Source organism: Equus przewalskii, chromosome 31 (assembly GCF_037783145.1).
Source record: "Equus przewalskii isolate Varuska chromosome 31, EquPr2, whole genome shotgun sequence".
NCBI classification, from domain to species: Eukaryota; Metazoa; Chordata; class Mammalia; order Perissodactyla; family Equidae; genus Equus; species Equus przewalskii.
Window position 1 is genome coordinate 29,929,894 of NC_091861.1, and position 19,847 is coordinate 29,949,740.

The 19,847-nt window shown below is 44.9% G+C and overlaps 2 protein-coding genes across 26 annotated transcripts in view; one reads left to right on the forward strand and one right to left on the reverse strand.

Moving 5' to 3' along the window:
- LOC103555117 (alpha-1,3-mannosyl-glycoprotein 4-beta-N-acetylglucosaminyltransferase C-like) overlaps positions 1 to 1,647 on the reverse strand; it is a 43,353-nt gene extending 41,706 nt beyond the window's left edge. For 6 of the 24 annotated variants that reach the window (XM_070602277.1, XM_070602275.1, XM_070602271.1 and 3 more), the window contains exon 1: positions 1,210 to 1,414. The gene's annotated coding sequence lies outside the window, so the exon portion shown is untranslated. Of the gene's footprint in view, positions 1 to 1,209 lie in introns of all 24 variants that reach the window. The other 18 variants (XR_011535294.1, XM_070602272.1, XM_070602286.1 and 15 more) reach the window with 9 other exon arrangements.
- TMEM183A (transmembrane protein 183A) lies at positions 1,560 to 18,861 on the forward strand. 2 transcript variants are annotated; one of them, XM_008526496.2, is made up of 8 exons: positions 1,560 to 1,906; positions 2,755 to 2,844; positions 3,643 to 3,810; positions 10,983 to 11,142; positions 12,048 to 12,228; positions 14,650 to 14,730; positions 16,698 to 16,853; positions 18,165 to 18,861. In XM_008526496.2, exons 1-8 carry the CDS (start codon positions 1,798 to 1,800, stop codon positions 18,348 to 18,350), a joined length of 1,131 nt encoding a protein of 376 aa, XP_008524718.2. In that variant the 5' UTR covers positions 1,560 to 1,797; the 3' UTR covers positions 18,351 to 18,861. The 2 variants fall into 2 exon arrangements, with proteins under 2 accessions (XP_008524718.2, XP_070458392.1); XM_070602291.1 differs by having other exon boundaries at positions 1,677 to 1,906; positions 10,986 to 11,142.
- Positions 18,862 to 19,847: the final 986 nt, after the last annotated feature.

Genomic DNA, 19,847 nt, shown 5'->3' on the forward strand with positions numbered 1-19,847 from the left:
TTAACCGCTGTGCCACCAGGCCAGCCCTACGCCACTTGCATTTAAATATAACAGCTCTTTCAGTAACTTTTACAACTTGTCTTTCTAGATAGGACCTGTATCTTTGGGTCTGGAAGCTAACAGTGCCATTAACTAGAAGCTGTTGCTTTTTAATAAAAGGTAGAATAAAAGTTCTACTGGTGTTCTGCTCCACTACAGTAGCCAAGGGACTTAAGAGCCTGAGGGGCCTTGCTTAAGACCTTCTCATTCTTGGAATCTTAAAAGATGAAATAAACAGCTTTGGGATTAGCATTTCTTTCATTCCAATGCATTAAAATAATTATTATACTGTTGAAAATGAGAGAACATTTCACTTAAAACCTTCAAGTTTGCGATAGTGACGGCATATTAATACGGTTTATGTCCTCTGCACCCATGGTTTCCTCCAGAGTCCAAATGCCTGAGTGTTTTCAACAGGGCGCCACATGAGCAGAAATCTACAGGCAGGTGGGTCTTAGGAATTTTTTATTGATAACAATGTGAGGTGAAAAGTCTTGGTGCTTACTGGCTGCCTTTTGAACTTGACTCCAAACATGAACTATGTATACAGGGAAAAACTATTTGAAACAATTTTCTTTTAGTTAACAGTCTATTAGACCCTTGCTTCATGTTATGACTAAATAAATTTTGAATAGTTCACTATTATAATCAATTATATTCAGCTTCAATTATAATTCCTAACTAATTCACCTATTAGCGTGAACCTCTGGTAATAGTCTGTTATACTAGTGAGAGGCTAGTGGTTTGTTCCTAATGAACTTCTATGTACCAGGTAATTAGATTAAAGTAGGAGTCTCTTTCCTTCCAAATACCTTAGGGTGGCTTTTTGGAGGATCCAGCAGGTTGGATACCTGGTCCCTAAGGGCCATGCTCCTCAAGCCAGGGATTAGCACCTTTTGGGAGGGGCAAGGACGTTTGGACAAAGAACATAACTCGGGACACCAAATAACTTCTTATTCACACCGGTGACACGAGCCCAGGGTCCTGCTCCCTCACGGTTCTGGAACCTTCCGTCAGTGACCTTTTCTCTCTCAATACAAAGGAAAGACAGTATTCTTTCCTCATCTGTCCTTCTAGTATATTGCTCAGAGGATGGTGGTAGATAACGTTTTAAAACCCCCTCCCATGTCTCGAGAATTCAGAAATATAAAGCTTTTGTATGAGTCTTACAAACCCATGTTGGCACAGCAGGCGCTCAGTCTGTGCGGCCTGAGAGACGGAGCACGAGAACAACGCCCGCGAGCGGGGGCCGAAGTGAGCCCGCAGTGTGGACAGAGACGGGGCACCGGGACGACGACGCCCGTGCGCTGGGGCCGAAGTGAGCCCGCAGTGTGGACAGAGACGGGGCACCGGGACGACGACGCCCGTGCGCTGGGGCCGAAGTGAGCCCGCAGTGTGGAGAGAGGCGGCAGCAGGAACACCGGGGAGACGTGGATGTATATTCGGTGTCGACCCGCGCGAATGCGCGCTCCGGATCTGGGACGCCGACCGTCCTACAAGGGGAACCGCGAAAACCCACCCCGCCCCGAACAGCGGCGACCCACCGTAACGGACGCTGCTCGCAGGTGACCGTGGGCGCTAGATGATGACGCACTCCCAGACCAGGCCCTGATTGGTTTCCGAAGAGGGGCGTCGCCCGCCGACGCGACGCCGAGCCCGGCCTACGTTCCCGCGAGAGCTGCGGCCTCGGTGCGGGATGGCCGCGGAGCCGGGTGGAGCTGGCCGGCGGCTCCCGGAGCCGGCTCTGCGGCCCGAGACATGGCCCGGGGTCCCGGCCCACTAGGCCGGCCTCGCCCCGACGCGGGCGCCATGCCCAAGAGAGGGAAGCGACTCAAGTTCCGGGCCCAGGACGCCTGCTCCGGTCGAGGTGGGCGCGGGCTTGCGGGGCGGCGGGGGCCGGGCCTGCGGGGTGCGAGCTTGTGGGGCGGCGGGGCCGGGCCTGCGGGGTGCGGGACGCGGGGCGGCGTGCGAGGAGGCGGGGTTCGAGCTTGCGGGACGGCGGGGGCGGGGGGTGCGGGGCTGCGGGGCGCGAGGAGGCGGGGTACGGGCTTGCGGGGCGGCGGAGCGCCGGGGCGCGGGGCGGCACGGGCCAGGCCGGCGGGGTGGTGGGGTGTGGGGCGTGGGGCGGCAGGGGCCGGGCCTACGGGGTGCGGGCGCGCGGGGCGGCACGGGCCAGGCCTGCGGGGTGCGGGCGCGCGGGGCGGCGCGGGCCTCTGCGGTGCGGGGCGGCGGGGGCCGGGCCTGCGGGGTGGTGGGGTGCGGGGCGCGGGGCGGCGGCGGCCGGGCCTGCTGGGCGCGGGCGCGCGGGGCGGCGCGGGCCTCTGCGGTGCGGGGCGGCGGGGGCCGGGCCTACGGAGCGGCGGGGCGCAGGGCGGCGGGGTGCGGGGCGGCGGGGTGCGGGCGCACGGGACGGCGCTGGCCTGCGGGATGCTGGGCGGCGGGGTGCGGGCCTGCGGGGCGGCGGGGGCCGGGCCTGCGGGATGCGGGGCGGCGGGGTGCCCTATGGGGCGCTGGGTGGTAGGGGCCCGGGCCTGTGGGGCGGCGGGGCGCCGGGTGGCGGAGGACTGGGACTGCGGGGCTCGGGGCGCGGGGCGGCGGAGGCCGAACCTGCGGGGCATTGGGCGGCGGGACTGCGGGGGGCTGGGCCTGCGGGGCGCAGGGCAGCGAGGGACCCGGGGAGAGGCCTCCTCCCGCGAGCCTGGTGCTGTGTTGCAGTTACCGTGGCCGACTACGCCAACTCGGATCCGGCCGTTGTGAGGTCCGGACGGGTCAAGAAAGCCGTGGCCAACGCTGTCCAGCAGGAAGGTAGGCTTCCGACCAGGGTCTCGGCCTCAGGCCGTGAGGACAGACGTCCGTCTTCGTTTTCCGCTTCGCTCCCTGTTCTTGCACCCTTCGGGCATCTCCCCGTGAACGTGCTGCTCTCCTCGATGGGTGCTCACACGGTGTAGGGGGGAACACTAGCCAAGAGCAGTAGCTGTAACGCTTTCTATCCTTGCATCGATAAACGTCCGCATACTCTCCCATAGTTTCCACTGCTTTCTTCTTAGTTGTTAGTCTTTTTCTGTAATTTACACGTTCTCCTCCACTTATTCTGCAGTTTGCTTCTTTGCGTAGTAACCTTGAAGTATTCTTTTTTCCCCCCCCAAGTCTCTTACTAGCAAGCTTTTTACTCACGGGTCCCTGATACCTGTGTTTTTAGGACCCTGCTGTCTCCAGCCCAGGAACAGGGTTAAATTGGATTCAGTTCCTCTCAGACTTTGGTCCTCAGAATTTATGCAAATAAGGGTAGCATTCAGCGTTTGTTTTTATCCTGCAGGATTTATAGTGGAAGAATAATGCACTCCCTTTTGCTTCCGGCCTGGAGTTGGCACTGTTAAAGAGTTAGTTTCTGCAAATTTGGAGTCACATTGCCCATTGTTTTCTGATTTTTGGAATTTAAAATGCTATGATATTTTTCTCTTTAGATTCTCAGCTTTCTTCACTTGATTCTCACACTGCTTTTGCTTTTTTTCCCCTTTCCCTCATGGATGCTGATATCTGCCTAAGCCGCTCATATTTCTGGGTAGGACTCTGCCATCTCATTCTCCCCTTATTTTCTTCTAGTAAAATCTCTTTGTGGCTTGGAAGCCTCCCAGGTTCCGGCAGTGGAAGCTCTTTCTGGGGCCGGTGAGCCTTGTGACATCATGGACAGCAGTGATGAGATGGATGCCCAGGAGGAGAGCATCCATGAGAGAACTGCCTCCAGAAAAAAGAAAAGCAAGAGGCACAAAGGTACCGGGCTTGCTCGCTTGGCTTGTTAAGCTTGCCTGTGGTGATAACTGGAAGCTGTCACTTTCTCAGTAGCATGAGAGATGATACCAGTGGAGAATCAGAGTTTGGGTCACAGTAGTGAGACAGGCTGCAATATAGCAGGGCTTTCTACTTTTGTCTACGTGTGAGAGGAAAGGAGATTGGGAAGAGTCAGATTCCTGGAGCTGTGAACTCAACTGTAACAGCCACTCATTGATTATCAGGGAAGATGTCAGTATCAGGTAAGAACCCAAGTGGCAACATGTAAACAGAAGGCATTTGCATTTCTGCATTTCTGAATGTATGAGGAAGCAGAGACATGACGAAAAAGGTTTTCCCAAATATGTGGATTGTATATTACCAGTTTAATGTCAGCTAAAGTTGTGTATTATTATGGGTTTTTAAGTGCTCTGCAGTTATTAACGTCTGCTTTATGTCTAATAAGTACTTTGGGAAGTAGAAAAGTATGTGATACTTTATCTTAGTAGTGATAAAACTTACACAAAGGAAACAAAGAAAAATAAATAACAGTATGTCATGTGCCATACCATCGTTCAGTGGTTTGTTCCAAACTTAATGAATCAGACTCCAGCTGTCTAACTATCCCAGAATAGTTATTTTGAAAGCTAGCGTGGTTCTGATGATCAGCTAGAGTAAGGGGGAAGCTAATGCTAATGTAATAAATAATATGTATATTTTGGGTCTCAGATCTACCAGAACTTTTACTTCTATTTGAGAATCAGAACAGATATTTGTATTTGTTAAAATATGTTGAAATAATCAATAAGTTAATGAACTGATGTTGCTTTGCAATTACTGGAATTATTGTCAGTGGTACTACTCTTTTCCAGAACCCCAAAATTAATATTGACATTCCTCGTACTTCTTTGTTCCTTAATTTCTTGCTTGAAGTCCCTACTCATGATCACCATTCTATTAGACATTTATTTTGTGTTTTTTGTTTGTTTTTGGACACATTCCACAGAACAGCCTACAGATTTTTTAAACATCTTTGAGATAAAATTCATTCCTTTGACATGTATGATTCACTGGTTTTAATCCTTTCACAGAGTTGTGCAGCCATCAACATGATCTAAGTTTAGAATTTTTCTGTGACCCCAAACCTATTAGCATCATTCCTCATTCCCTCCCGACCTTCCCCTGTCTGCTCCCCTCATGCAACTGGTAATTTACTTTTTGTCTATAGATTTGTCTGTTCTGGACATGTCATATAAATGGAATCATATCATATGTGGTCTTTTGTGTCTAGCTTGTTTCACTTAGCGTAATGTTTCAAAGTTCGTATTGTAGCATATGTATCATACTTCATTCCTTTTTATTGGGCTATTCTGAATAATGCTGCTATGAACACTCAAGGACAAGTTTTTGCGTAGACATATATTTTCATTTCTTTTGGGTGGAGTGAAATTGCTGGATCACTGGTAACTTTATGTTTAACTTTTGAGGAGTTGCCAAACTGTTTTCTCAAGTTTCCATTTTTTTCCTACAAGCAGGAGTTTGTCCATACGGTGTACCCTTATTGAATGGATGTTACAGATAAACTGTCCCAGCTATAGTGAAAGCTTTTTTTTTTAAATTGAATTTATAATAGTTTACATCATTGTGAAGTTTCACTTGTACATTATTTCTTTTCTCTCCCCTTACAAGTGCTCCCCTTCACCCCTGTACCCACCCCCACCCTGCCTTCCCCTGTAAACAGAAGGCATTTGCATTTCCGTATTTCTGAATGTGTGAGGAACTGTTCTCTTTGTATATGTGTTTGTTTATATTCCCCGTATGAGTGAAGTCCTATGGTGTTTGTCTTTCTCAGTCTGGCTTATTTCACCTAACATAATACTCTCCAGGTCCATCCATGTTGTTGCAAATGGGATGATTTTTGTCTTTTTTTATGGCTGAGTAGTATTCCATTGTAATTGTATGTATGTACCACATCTTTATCCAATCATCAGTTGATGGGCACTTGGGTTGCTTCCAAGTCTTGGCTACTGTGAATAGTGCTGCAGTGAACATAGGGGTACATAGGTCACTTTGGATTGTTGATTTCAAGTTGTTTGGATAGATACCCAGTAGTGGGATAGCTGGGTCATAGGGTAGTTCTATTTTTAGTTTTTTGAGTAATCTCCATACTGTTTTCCATGGTGGCTGCACCAGTTTACATTCCCTCCAGCAGTGTATGAGCGTTCCCTTTTCTCCACACCCTCTGTAACATTTGTTATTTTTAGTCTTTGGATTATAGCCATTTTAAGAGGTGTAGGTGGTATCTTAGTGTAGTTTTGATTTGCATTTTCCTAGTGATTAGTGATGTTGAACATCTTTTCATGTGTTTATTGGCCATCTGTGTATCTTCTTTGGAAAAATGTGTATTCATGTCCTCTGCCCATTTTTTGATCCAAGTGTTTGTTTTTTTGTTGTTCAGTTGTTTGAGTTCCTTATATATTTTGGAGATTAACCCCTTGTCAGATATATGATTTGCAAATATTTTCTCCCAGTTGGTGGGCTGTCTTTTTGTTTTGATCCTAGTTTCTTTTGCCTTGCAGAAGCTCTTTAGTCTCATGAAGTCCCACTTTATTTTTTCTTTTGTTTCCCTTCTCTGAGAAGACATGGTATTTGAAAAGATCCTTTCAAGTTGGATATCAAAGAGTGTACTACCTATATTTTCTTACAGAAGTTTTATGATTTCAGGACTTCAAGTCTTTGATCCATTTTGAGTTTATTTTTCTGTATGGCGTGAGATAATGGTCTACTTTCATTCTTTTGCAAGTGGTTGTCCAGTTTTCCCAACACCGTTTATTGAAGAGACTGTCTTTTCTCCATTGTATGTTCTTGGCATCTTTGTTGAAGATTAGCTGTCCGTAGATGTGCGGTTTTATTTCTGGGCTTTCAGTCCTGTTCCATTGACCTGTGTGCCTGATTTTGTGCCAGTACCATGCTGTTTTGATCCTATGGCTTTGTAGTACATTTTGAGGTCAGGGATTGTGATGCCTCCAGCATTCTTTTTTCTCAGGATTGCTCTAGCAGTTCGGGGTCTTTGGTTGCCCCATATGAATGTTAGCATTCTTTGTTCTATCTCTGTAAAGAGTGTCATTGGGATTCTGATTGGGATTGCATTCAATCTGTAGACTGCTTTGGGTAGTATGGACATTTTAACTATTTTTATCCTTCCAATCCATGTGCATGGGATCTCCTTCCATCTCTTTATGTCATTAACTATTTCTATCAAACGCCTTAGAGTTTTCATTGTATAAGTCCTTCACTTCCTTGGTTAAATTTATTCCTAGATATTTTATTCTTTTTGTTGCGATTGTAAATGGAATTGTATTCTTGAGTTTTCTTTCTGTAAGTTCATTATTAGAGTATACAAATGCAACTGATTTTTGTAAGTTGATTTTGTACCCTGCAACTTTACTGTAGTTGTTGATTATTTCTAATACTGTAGTTGTTGATTATTTCTAATAGTTTTCCCATGGATTCTTTAGGGTTTTCTATGTATAAGATCATGTCATCTGCAAACAGCGAGAGTTTCACTTCTTCACTCCCTGTTTGGATTCCTTTTATTTCTTTCTCTCGCCTAACTGCTTTGGCCAAAACCTCCAGTACTGTGTTGAGTAAGAGTGGTGATAGTAGGCATCCTTGTCTTGTTCCTGTTCTCAGAGGGATGGCGTTCAGTTTTTCCCCATTGAGTATGATGTTGGCTGTGGGTTTGTCATATATGGCCTTTATTATGTTGAGGTAATTTCCTTCTATCCACATTTTGTTAAGAATTTTTATCATAAATGGCTGTTAGATCTTGTTAAATGCTTTCTCTGTGTCTATTGAGATGATCATGTGGTTTTTATTCCTCATTTTGTTAATGTGGTGTATCATGTTGATTGATTTGCAGATGTTGAACCATCCCTGTGTCCCTGGTATAAATCATGATGTATTGCTGTATTTGGGTTGCCAATATTTTGTTGAGGATTTTTGCATCTATGTTTGTCAGCGATATTGGCATGTAGTTTTCCTTTTTTGTGTTGTCCTTGTCAGGCTTTGGTATCAGAGTGATACTGGCCTTGTAGAATGTGTTAGGAAGCGTTCCATCTTCCCTCAAGTTTCCATTTTTATTCCCACCAGCAATATATGAGAGTTCTGGTTTTTCCATATCCTGGCCAACACTTGTTATTGTCTGACTTTTTAAATTATAGCCATCCTAGTGGATGTGAAGTCGTAGCTCATGGTTTTGATTTGCATTTCTCTGATAGCTAATGATGTTGAGCATCTTTTCATGTGCTTGTTTGACCATTTGTATATCTTCTTTGGAGAAATGTCTATTCAAATCTTTTGCCCATAAATTGAAGTATGTTTTTCTTACTGAGTTGTAAGAGTTCTTTGTATATTCAGGATACCACTCTCTTATTAGATAGATGATTTGTGGCTTTTACACTCTTAGCTATAATTCGTCTTTTACTTCCTTGTTCCACTTTACCCTCGTTGGATTCTTTATTCTAGTCAAACTAGTCTTGTCTTTTGCCTCTTCTTTCCTTTAGCTTCTTTTTAATGAAACATATACAAAAGATGAGAGAATAGTATAATGAATCCTGTGTAGCTATTATGCAGCTTCAACAATGATCAACTCATGGCCGTTTTTGTTTCAACCACTCCTGGCCCAGTTTGCACTCCCACCAGCAATGTGTGAGAGTTCCCTTTTCTCTGTATCCTCTCCAACACTTATTTCCTGTCTTGTTAGTTATAGCCACCTCTTCCCCACCCCAAGACATGTGCGCGTGCGTGCGCGCATGTACACACACACACAGGGTTATTTTGAAACAATTTACAGATATCCTGTTATTATCTGTAAATATTTGGATAGTTATCTCCAAAAGGTAAATACTCTTAAAAAAGAAACCATTAGCAAGTCTAAAAAAGTTAGTAGTAATTTTTAATATCAATTCTTGTTAGACTTGTCTCTTTGTTGCCCTCACATGTGTCTTGTTTTTCTAAGTGTGTAGGCTTCATGTTAGCTGTTTATTTTGCTTGGAATATTTTTCCTCTTAACCTATGCCTATCAAAATTCTTTATGTCAATCATGGCTTATTTCCATGAAGATTTCCGTTACGTTCCATTTCCTACGTTTAGAAATTTCTTTTTTTTCTAATTTATTTATTGTTTTTTTTTTTGAGGAAGATTAGTCCTGAGCTAACATCCACTGCCAGTCTTCTTCTTTTTGTGAGGAAGATTGGCCCTGAGCTAACAACTGTGCCCATCTTCCTCTACTTTATACATGGGATGCCTACCACAGCATGGCTTGCCAAGTGGTGCCATGTCCCCACCTGGGATCTGAACCAGCAAACCCCGGGCTGCCGAAGCAGAACGTGCGCCCTTAACCGCTCCACCGCTGGGCCGGCCCCTAGAAATTTCTTAATAATTATGTATAAAACACTGACCGTTCTTCAGTACTGAGTAATTTTTGTCTCTAAAGACAGAAAATTTTTTTTTTTTAAAGATTTTATTTTTTTCCTTTTTCTCCCCAAAGCCCCCCAGTACATAGTTGTATATTCCTTGCTGTGGGTCCTTCTAGCTATGGCATGCGGGACGCTGCCTCAGTGTGGCTTTAATGAGCAGTGCCATGTCTGCGCCCAGGATGTGAACCAATGAAACACTGGGCCTCCTGCAGCGGAACGCGCGAGCCTAACCACTCAGCCATGGGGCCAGCCCCAAGACAGAAAATTTTTAGTAGCATTCTGCTTTGTAAAAGTCCCTATGGTTCACAGTGGAGGAAAACTGATGGTCATTTGCCTTTGCTTTCAGGGAGAGATTTAATGTGGGAGACAGTGGGGCCCAGACCTGGTAGACTGAACCTTGGTTGGTTACTGGAGATGACAAGAAAGGATAGGAACCAGGAGGATGATGGTTCAGAGGCTCTTGTCTCTGTTTTGAAGAACCTAATGCAAGAATCTGATTGAGTCATAGAGCTGCAGGAAGCAGTTAGCTAGAAGAGCAGAGGTACCTTTGGGGAGGTGGTGTAGGGCCTTTTTGCCCAGGAGAGAGAAAAAAGGTAACTGGTTTTAGGGTAGTTCTGTGATTAGGTCTGAATTAAAGGTTAGGGCTAGCGTTAGCCCAGATTCAGGTGTCTTTATGGAGTGTGAGTTTTTACTTGAACCTGAGATGTGTAGTGGGCCTCAGGGTGGAGACAATTAACACTATGGGATCTGAAGGAGGAGGAGGTGGGTCTGCATTATCACAGGGTATCTTTGAATACTGAATACCTGTGGCCAGGGTCATAGGTCAAACTGGAAAGGAAACCTGGAGAAACTAGCAGAAAGGAAACATGTCTACAGACAGTTACTGCATCATGAAAACACTGTAACGAGCCAAACCTGAGGGCCTAGTGGTTAAAGTTCAGTGTGCTCTGCTTCAGTGGCCTGGGTGTGGTTCCCAGGCGTGGAACCACACCACTTGTCTGTCAGTAGCCATGCTGTGGCAGTGGCTCATGGAGAAGAACTAGTAGGACTTACAACTGTTCAATCGTGTACTGGGGCTTTGGGGAGGGGAAAAAAAAGAAAGGAAGATTGGCAACAGATGTTAACTCAGGGCGAATCTTTCCCAGCAAAAAAAACACACACTGTAACATCCCCTAGTTTTTTATTTAGTTTGCACTCTGAGGTTTCCTCATTCCATCTTAAAATCAGGTTTTTTAACGACTGAACTGAAGAAGCTGTTTGGTGGATGGGACTTTGGGGAGTCAAGGGCAGAGCTGGAGTTTGGAGTCAGAAGACCTAGTTCTGTATACCTTGAGTAGGAGGCAAGGCTCTGTTTTTTGGTTAGTAAAGAGAGCACCATAATAGTTCCTTATTTCTGTTGAAGAATTATTAGGGTGAATGGCATAATGTAGGCAAAGGTACTTTGAAAACTTCAAAATAGTATGTAAATAGTTATTCAATAAAGGCCTTAAGAACAAGACTTGTTCATCTGGGCAGCAGGAAGCCAAGGTTTCCAGCAGCTTGAATAAGCAGGAAACGATGAGTTTGAGAGGCTTCCTTCGACCCGTTTAAAACCTTGCTCTTAACTGTGCAAGCCCTGGGAGAATTGAATGGTTGGGAATCTTTAGATACGTGTATGATGGAAGGTCAAAGGTGATACTCTTTTTTCTGTTTCAGAAGACCTGGATGGGGCTGGAGGAGAAGAATATCCCATGGATATTTGGCTCTTGCTGGCCGCCTATATCCGTCCTGAGGACATTGTGAATTTTTCCCTGATTTGTAAGAACGCCTGGACTGTGACTTGTACTGCTGCCTTTTGGACCAGGTTGTACCGAAGGTGCGACACCGAGGGCTCACTTTGTTGTGTGTGTGGCTGAGTTCATTTCTGCTTGTGATTCGGAGCTGCTACCTGATAGGCACCTCTTTTCACTTTCTCTGCTCCAGGCCTGGGCGTGAGCCTAGCCTTGGACTCCTTGAGCTCCTCTCTAATTTAAAATTGATATTATTAATTCATCCAGGTGATTGTCTTCCCTGTGGTTGCCCCCTCCCCTCCTCCATCCAGTATCGCATTTCAGAAAAAAGTCTTGCTTCAGGCCTCAAAGAGAACTGTCCTTGACTTTTCTTCAGAGGTTTATCTGAGCTAGAATATTCATAAGTTACAGGTGTCTATCTACTTAACTTTCCAGCTGGATTAGGTTCTTAAGTTTGCTAGTCATCTTGAAGTGTCATGTAGTTCTTGTACTTTGCGGCCCTACGTGCAGTGGTAGTGGTGAGGAGAGAGTGAATGTTAGGGCAGTTAGAGGGAAGATTGTAAGCTGTCAGTGAGGATGTGGTGGGAAGGAGTGTTGAGGTAGCAGGGAGTAGAGAGCTTGCTGAGATGTGTGACAGGAGAACCTGGCAGCCTTTCCATAGTACAGGTTCTTTTTGAGCAACTGAAGTCTCTTTTACTGGTGTGAAGTCATAGACTTGCCCTTCTTTTAGGGTGAAATAGTGAGGATTTAAAATTTTAAAGTGAATGGAGAAGTGCAGGATTACAAGGTATCTGTGAATTCTGAGGAGTGAAGGAGATGGTGATGTCTGTGTCTGTGTGAGAGAGAGAGAAAATGAGAGAGCGCGCGCTGGGGATAAGCTGGCCAGTGGAATGGTGCAGTACAGTCCTGCAGAGACCAGGAGTCCTAGGAGGCTCACCGGGAGCAGGAGAGACAGGTCACATGTTGGTAGGAGTAATGTGTCGTGTTTCAGGCACTACACGCTGGATGCCTCTCTGCCTTTGCGCCTGCGACCAGAGTCCATGGAGAAGCTGCGCTGTCTCCGGGCATGTGTGATCCGATCTCTGTACCATATGTATGAGCCATTTGCTGCTCGAATCTCCAAGAATCCAGCCATTCCAGAAAGCACGCCCAGCACATTAAAGAATTCCAAAGTAAGTGAGAATTAGTGCTGGGGTTTAACAAATGGGCTGTTGTAGGGTGGGCCTGTTATCGTGGCTTGTCTTGGCTTCCTTGATGGGAAGGGCTCTGGCCATAGGTACCATGCTGCTAGGTGCTAATGTAAACTTTCAGGGCTCAAGGTTTTCACTTCTCCAAGACATTCCTGCTGTGCTGGTCTGACTTATGTCATCTTACCTTAAAGCTTTCTTGTGCTTGTAGCATATTCCTTATTCTCTTCATTTTAATTTATTTTCATGCACTGTACATTGAACCACTTTACATGGCTTTGATGGTTTGGGCAAAGAAGAACACAACTCAAATGGTAGATGTAAACTGTAATTCTTAAAAGGTACTTTAAATCGTGATACAAAGATACAACATGAACAGCTTACTGATTTTCTCTTTTTAACATGACCTTGACATCTGGGATTCCTCTTTCTTACTGACCTCCTTAAAGGATTCTGGTGTAGACTTGATTCCGTTAGCATTTGCTAAGTGCCCACTGTTGCCAGGCTCTGGGGAGGGCCATTTCAGTGACTGTAAGGTACTCCCACGCATAGACTTTAGTGCTCTAAAAGTTTTCTTGTGTTCTAGGCTGGTTCTTGTATCTCGAGGTTTCCCCAGTAGTTTATAGTCATACATTGTGTTCAGGTTTCTGGCATTCTTCTGATCTGTCAGTAGGTCTGTTAGCCTTTGGTCCATTTTCTCCTTTCTCCTCTGCAATGAAGTGCCCAGTGAGTGCACCTTTGCCAAGCTGGACTGGCGCAGCAGATAGTGTTATTTAGGCAAGTTCATGTCTCAGCTTTTTCCTCATTCAACTAATACCATTGTCTAAATTTCGTATCTTTTGAGTTTGTGGGTAATTGTTATTACTCTTTTCCTACCCAGAATCTGGTGTTCTGTAGTACTTCCTATTCTCACGTATTTTGTTTTTATGCTTCGGATGTTAGGCAATGATTCTTCTCTCCTAGTTTAGCTCTAATGTGATACATAGTGATTAAAACGGTACTGTTGATTCCAAGATCAGCAAGGTTTCTCCCAGGGTTGCAAACAGGTGGTCAGGGCCACTGGCTGAGCTCTTTTTAAAATGGATATAGGGTGGGAGTAGGATGCTAGGTGAGGGGAATCCCGCCCAGCAGCTGCTTCTGCTTGTAATGTGAGTGGACAGTGTCATCTCACATGTACAGTTTCCCTCCCCCAGAAACATTCGATAGTGTCAGACGCACTCTGGTGAGATGGGAATCATCCCAAAGCTGACCATGCCAGCTGTGAATCAGTTGCTGGGAGCAGAGCAGCATTGGGCAAACTCCTCCAGCTTGACACATCCTAGCGGCTCCAGTGCACAATGCAAGAGCTACTGCCTAGTTCTAAAACACCATGTGTTCATGTTCTTATCACTGTATATTAATTTTTTGAAAGTGGACTATAAAAAGCCAAGGTGGCATGATAAGTAATGCGTTAATCCGGATAGTAAGCCCAGGCCACCTGGCTGCTGCTTTTGTGCCTTGTTGTTGGAGAGCTTCTGAAGAGGAGGTGGGACCTGCAGTGCAGGTGTCCACGCATGGCCTTGCCACTTGCTAACCACAGTCGCATGGCATTCAGGGAGTTGCCAGCATGCCTAAGGAAGTTGTCCCAGTTCCTGGACTCCAGCTTTTCGTATGTGATTCTCCCTCTCTCTCTTTTCAGTAGCATAGCTTGTGTGGGACACTGGAGCCGTTGTGATGGCAGCAGAAGTGTTTGCCCCTTAAAGCCAAGCCCATTATTTTTGATGGAACAGCAGGACGTACAGGGCATGTCTGAAGGGCAGGACAGCTGGCACGGCGGACGACCCACCCCTTATCCCCTGGGAGGTACTTACTTCTTGTGCTTAACCCTAGCTGTAGCTTGACTTTCACTGAGGGGCTTACTTAGACTGAATTCAGCCCAGCTCCGTAGTTTCCACACTGCTGTCTGCTCCCAGAAGGTCCTGAGTGGCGTGCCCCTGTTACAGGGCTGGCCATCTCTGCCTGCTTTATGGCTTTGTCATCATCTTGCCTGGTGGCTACTGGCTGCCTTTATGCTTTAATACAGAGGAGTGGCCTGCTGAATCAGAGCATGCCCCAGTCTCTAGAGACCATGCTTCTGTCTTTACAGATGAGAACAATAGGGATTGACCTCAGTAGCCTCTGAGGTGGGCTTATATTGGTCCCTCTTGTCTTTACTGAATAGCCCTGGGATTGTCTCTTTTCCTGTTGCACCAGTGTCAAATTGGGGGGTCTCCACCTGTGCCAAAGTAAAATCTCAGCATGGGCTGTGGCTGGCTTTAGAGCTATGAAACAAAGGTTTTTGCTTATTACTTTTTGTTTTCTTATTTTGATTTTTTTCTTTTCTGTCTTTTATTTATTTATTTTTTATTTATTTTCATCTTCTTACAGTGCTTACTTTTCTGGTGCAGAAAGATTGTTGGGAACAGACAGGAACCAATGTGGGAGTTCAACTTCAAGTTCAAAAAACAGGTATGCAGTCGTATCTTCTCTTTGCTTTTCAGGTAATATCTTGTTCTAATAAATTTCACTAGGCATAAAATTGCCTTATTAAAATCAAAACTTATAATGTCATGAAAAGAAAAGGAAGAAGGAACTATTCTGTATGAAAGGGACACAAAGATATATTAGCTTAATGCAAAAACTAAACATTGAGTGGATCCTGGATTGGGGAACAGAGAGCTATAAAAGACATTTTTGAAACAGATTTGAATATGCTGTGGATATTAGATGATATGAAATTGTTAATTTTCTTAGGTGTGATAATGATGTGGTTATACGTCAGTGTCTATTCATGCTGAGTAAGGGTGGAGTGTCAGTGTTACTTTCAAATGGCTTTGTATCCCCTGAAATGTGCGTGATTTATGCCTGTGTGTATATATAAAATGAGAGGTGGGGGAGCAAACATGGCAGAATACCCAGTGGGAGAGGGTACACAGGAGCTTATTGCACTATTTTCTTAACTTTTCTGTGTATTTGAAGACTTTTTAAAAGTGAGAAAAAATGGGGAAACTTGTTATAAAGTACTGAGGTTATTTGCCTAAACTTTTGTGTGTGTGTGTTTTTGTTGCTGAGGAAGATTGGCCCTGAGCTAACATCTGTGCCAGTCTTCCTCTATTTTGTATGTGGGTTGCCACCACAGCATGGCTGATGAGTGGCGTAGGTCTGCACCTGGGATCCAAACCTGTGAACCTGGGGCACCGAAGCGGAGCATGTGAACTTAACCACTATACCACGGGCCGGCCCCTAAAAATATTTTTGTTGTTCAAAGCAAATGTATTTGTAAACAACAGTAATTTATGTGGTTTCATGTCTGGGTTGATTTGGGGAAGCCCTGAGGAGGACTGCCAAAGGCTGTTCTGAGAAGAGCAGATACTGTTCCTCCTCCGTCTCTGCCTGTTGCTGGGGCTGCACCTGAGATCTGGGCCACAGAGAGGGCCTCTTTGACTTCTCTTTACTTCTTGTCCTCAGCAGCCTCATTTCTCCCATCTGTCTCCCTACGTAGTATCCTACTGAGGAGACAGATCACAAATACAAATAGTCATCCCTCACTTGATGGCAGGTAAGTTACAGAGACGTTTGTAATTAAAGCAAATCATATTTTCTGTTGATTTTTTTCAAAAACATTGTTCTAGGAAAGAATTTTGGCTTTGATAATTTGCTTTTAATAAGATGTCCCCTGGGGCCAGCCTGGTGGCATAGCAGTTAAGTTGGCATGTTCCGCTTTGGTAGCCTGGGGTTTGCCCCTTTGGATCCCGGGTGCAGACCTACGCACTGCTTGTCAAGCCATGCTGTGGCAGGCATCCTACACATAATGTAGAGGAAGATGGACACAGATATTAGCTCAGGGCCAGTCTTCCTCAGCAAAAAGGGGAGGATTAGTGGCGGATGTTAGCTCAGGGCTAATCTTCCTCAAAAAAAAGAGAAAGATGTCCGCCTTGTGTGATATCCTTTAGACATTGGTGAGCAGTCCCGCATAGGACTTTTTAGCAGTGTCTCAGCTGAGGCCAGAATTACTGCAGGGGAGAGAATGCCGAGATTCCTCGAGTTTTGAGGCTTGTGACTCTTGCTTCATGGTGCCTGGGTTCCCGGGCCGCTTCTGCTTCCAGCCCTGTGTGTAGTAAGTGTTCTTGGGGGTCTGACAACATTGGGGAGCCTCTGGTAGAGCTGTAAGTTTCCATTCTTGCCACATGGCAGGAAATGCCATCTAAATGCAGCATACACCCACTGCCACACTGCTCGTCCAAATGTTTCCCCTCCTTTCGAAGGGCAGGTTTTCTTCAATTTGTGTAAAAACCGATACACGTATAAAGAGAGGAGATGATAGAGAAATGGATCTCATTAGCTGTGGTTGAGCTGTAGGATGATTTTCACTGGTGGAATCCTAGAGCCATAAACATTTCCTCTACGCTATTGAAGTAATTCTCAGTTCTCTTCAGTCCCCTAGAGTGAAGAGCAAGTGTGCGGGAGGGTTGCAGCCTCCCATTCAGTATGAGGATGTTCACACTAACCCGGACCAGGACTGCTGCCTGCTGCAGGTCACCACTCTCAATTTCATCTTTATTCCCATCGTCATGGGAATGATATTCACCCTGGTAAGTGGGGACAGGATGCCATGCGCAGCTCTTTCATAGACTCACTATCCCTAGGGTTTGAAGGAGATTTGTAACTTTAACCATTGACGAAGAAATCTTCGAAGAAGAGTAAAAATAGTGTCAGAAAGCAGACTTGTGTATTAGGAACAGACAGATTTGTGGAGAAGTTAATTAAGTCTGAGAATGTTTTACCTCTGTTTCCTTCCCTATGGTTAAGGGGAGTGTTTTGCATCTCCTGTATAGTGATCATTCATGTTTGAGAAACATCACCCCCTTAGGGATAATGATGAGGCTTATCCTCGAGGACTGTGTGTCGGGACCTTGAGGCGTGCATGTGGTGTCATAAATGCATTATTAAAATCTAGGGTGACCAGCTCTGTCCTTTGCGTGATGCTCTGATTATTCAAGGCTTAGCTAAGAATTAGATTAGGATATGCTCTGGCATATTTTCCAGGCTTAAAAAATTTTAGCCTGGATTGGCAATTGGAGAATTGACACAATTTATCTTTGCTGTATTTTAGGCTTATGTTCAGACATATGTGGGGTCTCCCGCTCTACATTGAAAATAGCTTTATTCTTTTTTTAATGGTAAAGTAAATAACGTATACTTCATGTAAAGAATTTAAGTAATACATAAATACATTGAGAGAGTAAAGGTGACTTAGACTTCCACTATCCTGTGACTCCAGTTAACCTTTTGGGAGCTGTCCTGTAACGTGTCTGTTAATATGTACGTGTACACACCCACTCTCTTGAGTAATTCTGTGTAATTGATATTGTTACACATGCTGCTTTTGTGGTAGGCTCCTCTCCCCTCCCTCTGGCTTAAGCCATGTTAATGACCTAGCTATATACATACTCCATGTACTTCATACTCATACAACTCTGTGCTGACCTACACACACATAAACATGTTTAGAGATTTTGTGGTTTATTTTACAAAAAATGTGATCAGGTGTGTTTCATGCATCTTGCTTGACTTGCTCAACAAGATCTCATCAAAATCCCTTTATCTCTTACAGCTGTAATCCAATCTGTAAAAATTGGCTTTGATGGTAGTCTGTGTGCATGTATCCTAATTTATTCAGCCATTTGAGAGGCTTTCTTTAGCATAGTTTAAATATATGAAGCTAAGAAGAACTTATAAAAATCACTTAATTTTTTACATCTTTGCACAGGTGTTGGTATTATAATTTAGAGATTCTCTTGTGGCCTAGCCAGTGTAATTTTGTCTAGACTGTCTCATTTCAGAGTGAGCTGTGGGAAAACAAGGCTGTTTAATTTGGGTGCTGACTTTACTTTTCCTTCCAGTTTACTATCAATGTGAGTACGGACATGCGGCATCATCGAGTGAGACTGGTCTTCCAAGATTCTCCTGTCCATAATGGTCGGAAACCGCGCAGTGAACAGGGTGTGCAGGTCATCCTGGACCCCGTGCACAGCGTGCGACTCTTTGACTGGTGGCATCCTCAGTATCCGTTCTCCCTGAGAGCATAGTTACTGCTTCCCGTCCCTGAGGGCGGCCCTGAGCTCGGCCAGTCCATTAGGAATCGGATCCCAGTTTGGAAGGGGTGGCTGGATGGGATGTCTGGTTAGTAATGCACATGCTCTTCAGGCTCCTGGGGCTCCTGTTAGGGGAAGGAGAAGGAGTGAATCAAGAGGAAAAACAACTATGATTTATAAACATATTTTAATGTGAAAATTTGCATTCGAAAGGAGAAGCCTCGCCTTATTTTCTGCGTTAAACCCCATTTGGTGCTATTGAGTTTGTTCTTTATTCTTTTATCCCAGTGAAAATGAATAATCTTGCTCTAGGGAAAAATTAAACTCTTGAATCTCCAAACAAGGAAGTTTCAGCAATCCCTCCTGGATCAGAGGAACCTTAGAGGCCTACAGTTGTTGCTGTGTTGCTTCCAGTTTAGCTACCCCTCAAATTCAAGTGAATATTTTCTCTTCTCCCTTGACCCTTCTGCAGAAATAAAGCGGTGAAAGGGTTTTCAGAATCTTATAAGATTGACTTGTGTATCCTTCTTTAAAAATGATTTTTGGATATTTATTGCATAAATATTCTTTTGCCAGTTTTGGATTTTAGGTATTTTTTTGCATGAAGCTGATATGGTGATAATAACTTTGTGTCCTTGGTACTGTATTAGGAACTTTACATAATATCCCTCATTCTCACAGTCCTGCAAGGTGGTGACTCTGTTCCCATCTGTGGCTGAGGAACTGGCTTGGTGACTTACCCAAGGCTATAACAGCCAGTCAATGGTAGAGCCAGGGTTCCAGCCGAGGTCTTTCTGCTGTGCCAGAGTTAAAAAGGTCAGTCTCCTTTTTCTTGAGGTAGATAGTGGCAAAAGGGAGTAGGCAGAATGTACAAAAGGTGACTCAAATTTGACTGTGGTATACCTTTCCCTAATCAGCCTGAAACTTATGTTTCTAAGTAAAATGTAAAACAAACCAAGAAACTTACTGAAGGCAGAATAGTGATATTTTCATTGAATTGTTAGAAAGGCACTTATGCCAAAGGTTGCTAAAAAAATGCCTCCCATGTTGAAACCAGCCTCCTGAACTGTAGGCAGCTGGTGACTTTGCCCTGCTCTGTCCTGTGCTGCTTCTCATCCTACGTGCCTACAGGCGCCTGGCCTCGTGCCTGCAGAAATGCTGGCGTCCTGTAGGCCAGAGGACTGCGGTAGCTGGTGTACTCTGAGAAGACAATCATGGGTGGGCTGTTCTGTTTTGTTTTGCTAAGGAGATAACCTTGCTGCTTGTGTCTGCCCCCCAACCCCACAAATTAGCCAGTGAGCTAGATATCAGCTAGATATTGTCATGAAGTGGGCATTAAGATGATGTTCTTTAAACTTGAAAATCTTGTGGGGGCAGTTATTAGCATGAGCCAAAGTGCTAAATTAGTGTGGTGTTTTCTCCTTACCGTCCTCCCTACCCCCTGCTATTTAAAGTATATTTTTAGGAAGCGTTTGCTTAATACTGCTGTTG

Excerpts from the sequence above, each read along its gene's own strand:
- TMEM183A (XM_008526496.2), top strand. The coding sequence starts at position 1,798 with ATGGCCCGGGGTCCCGGCCCACTAGGCCGGCCTCGCCCCGACGCGGGC. Across the intron at positions 3,811-10,982 it reads GAAAAGCAAGAGGCACAAAG|AAGACCTGGATGGGGCTGGA; the intron begins GTACCGGGCTTG and ends TTTCTGTTTCAG. Across the intron at positions 11,143-12,047 it reads TGGACCAGGTTGTACCGAAG|GCACTACACGCTGGATGCCT; the intron begins GTGCGACACCGA and ends GTCGTGTTTCAG.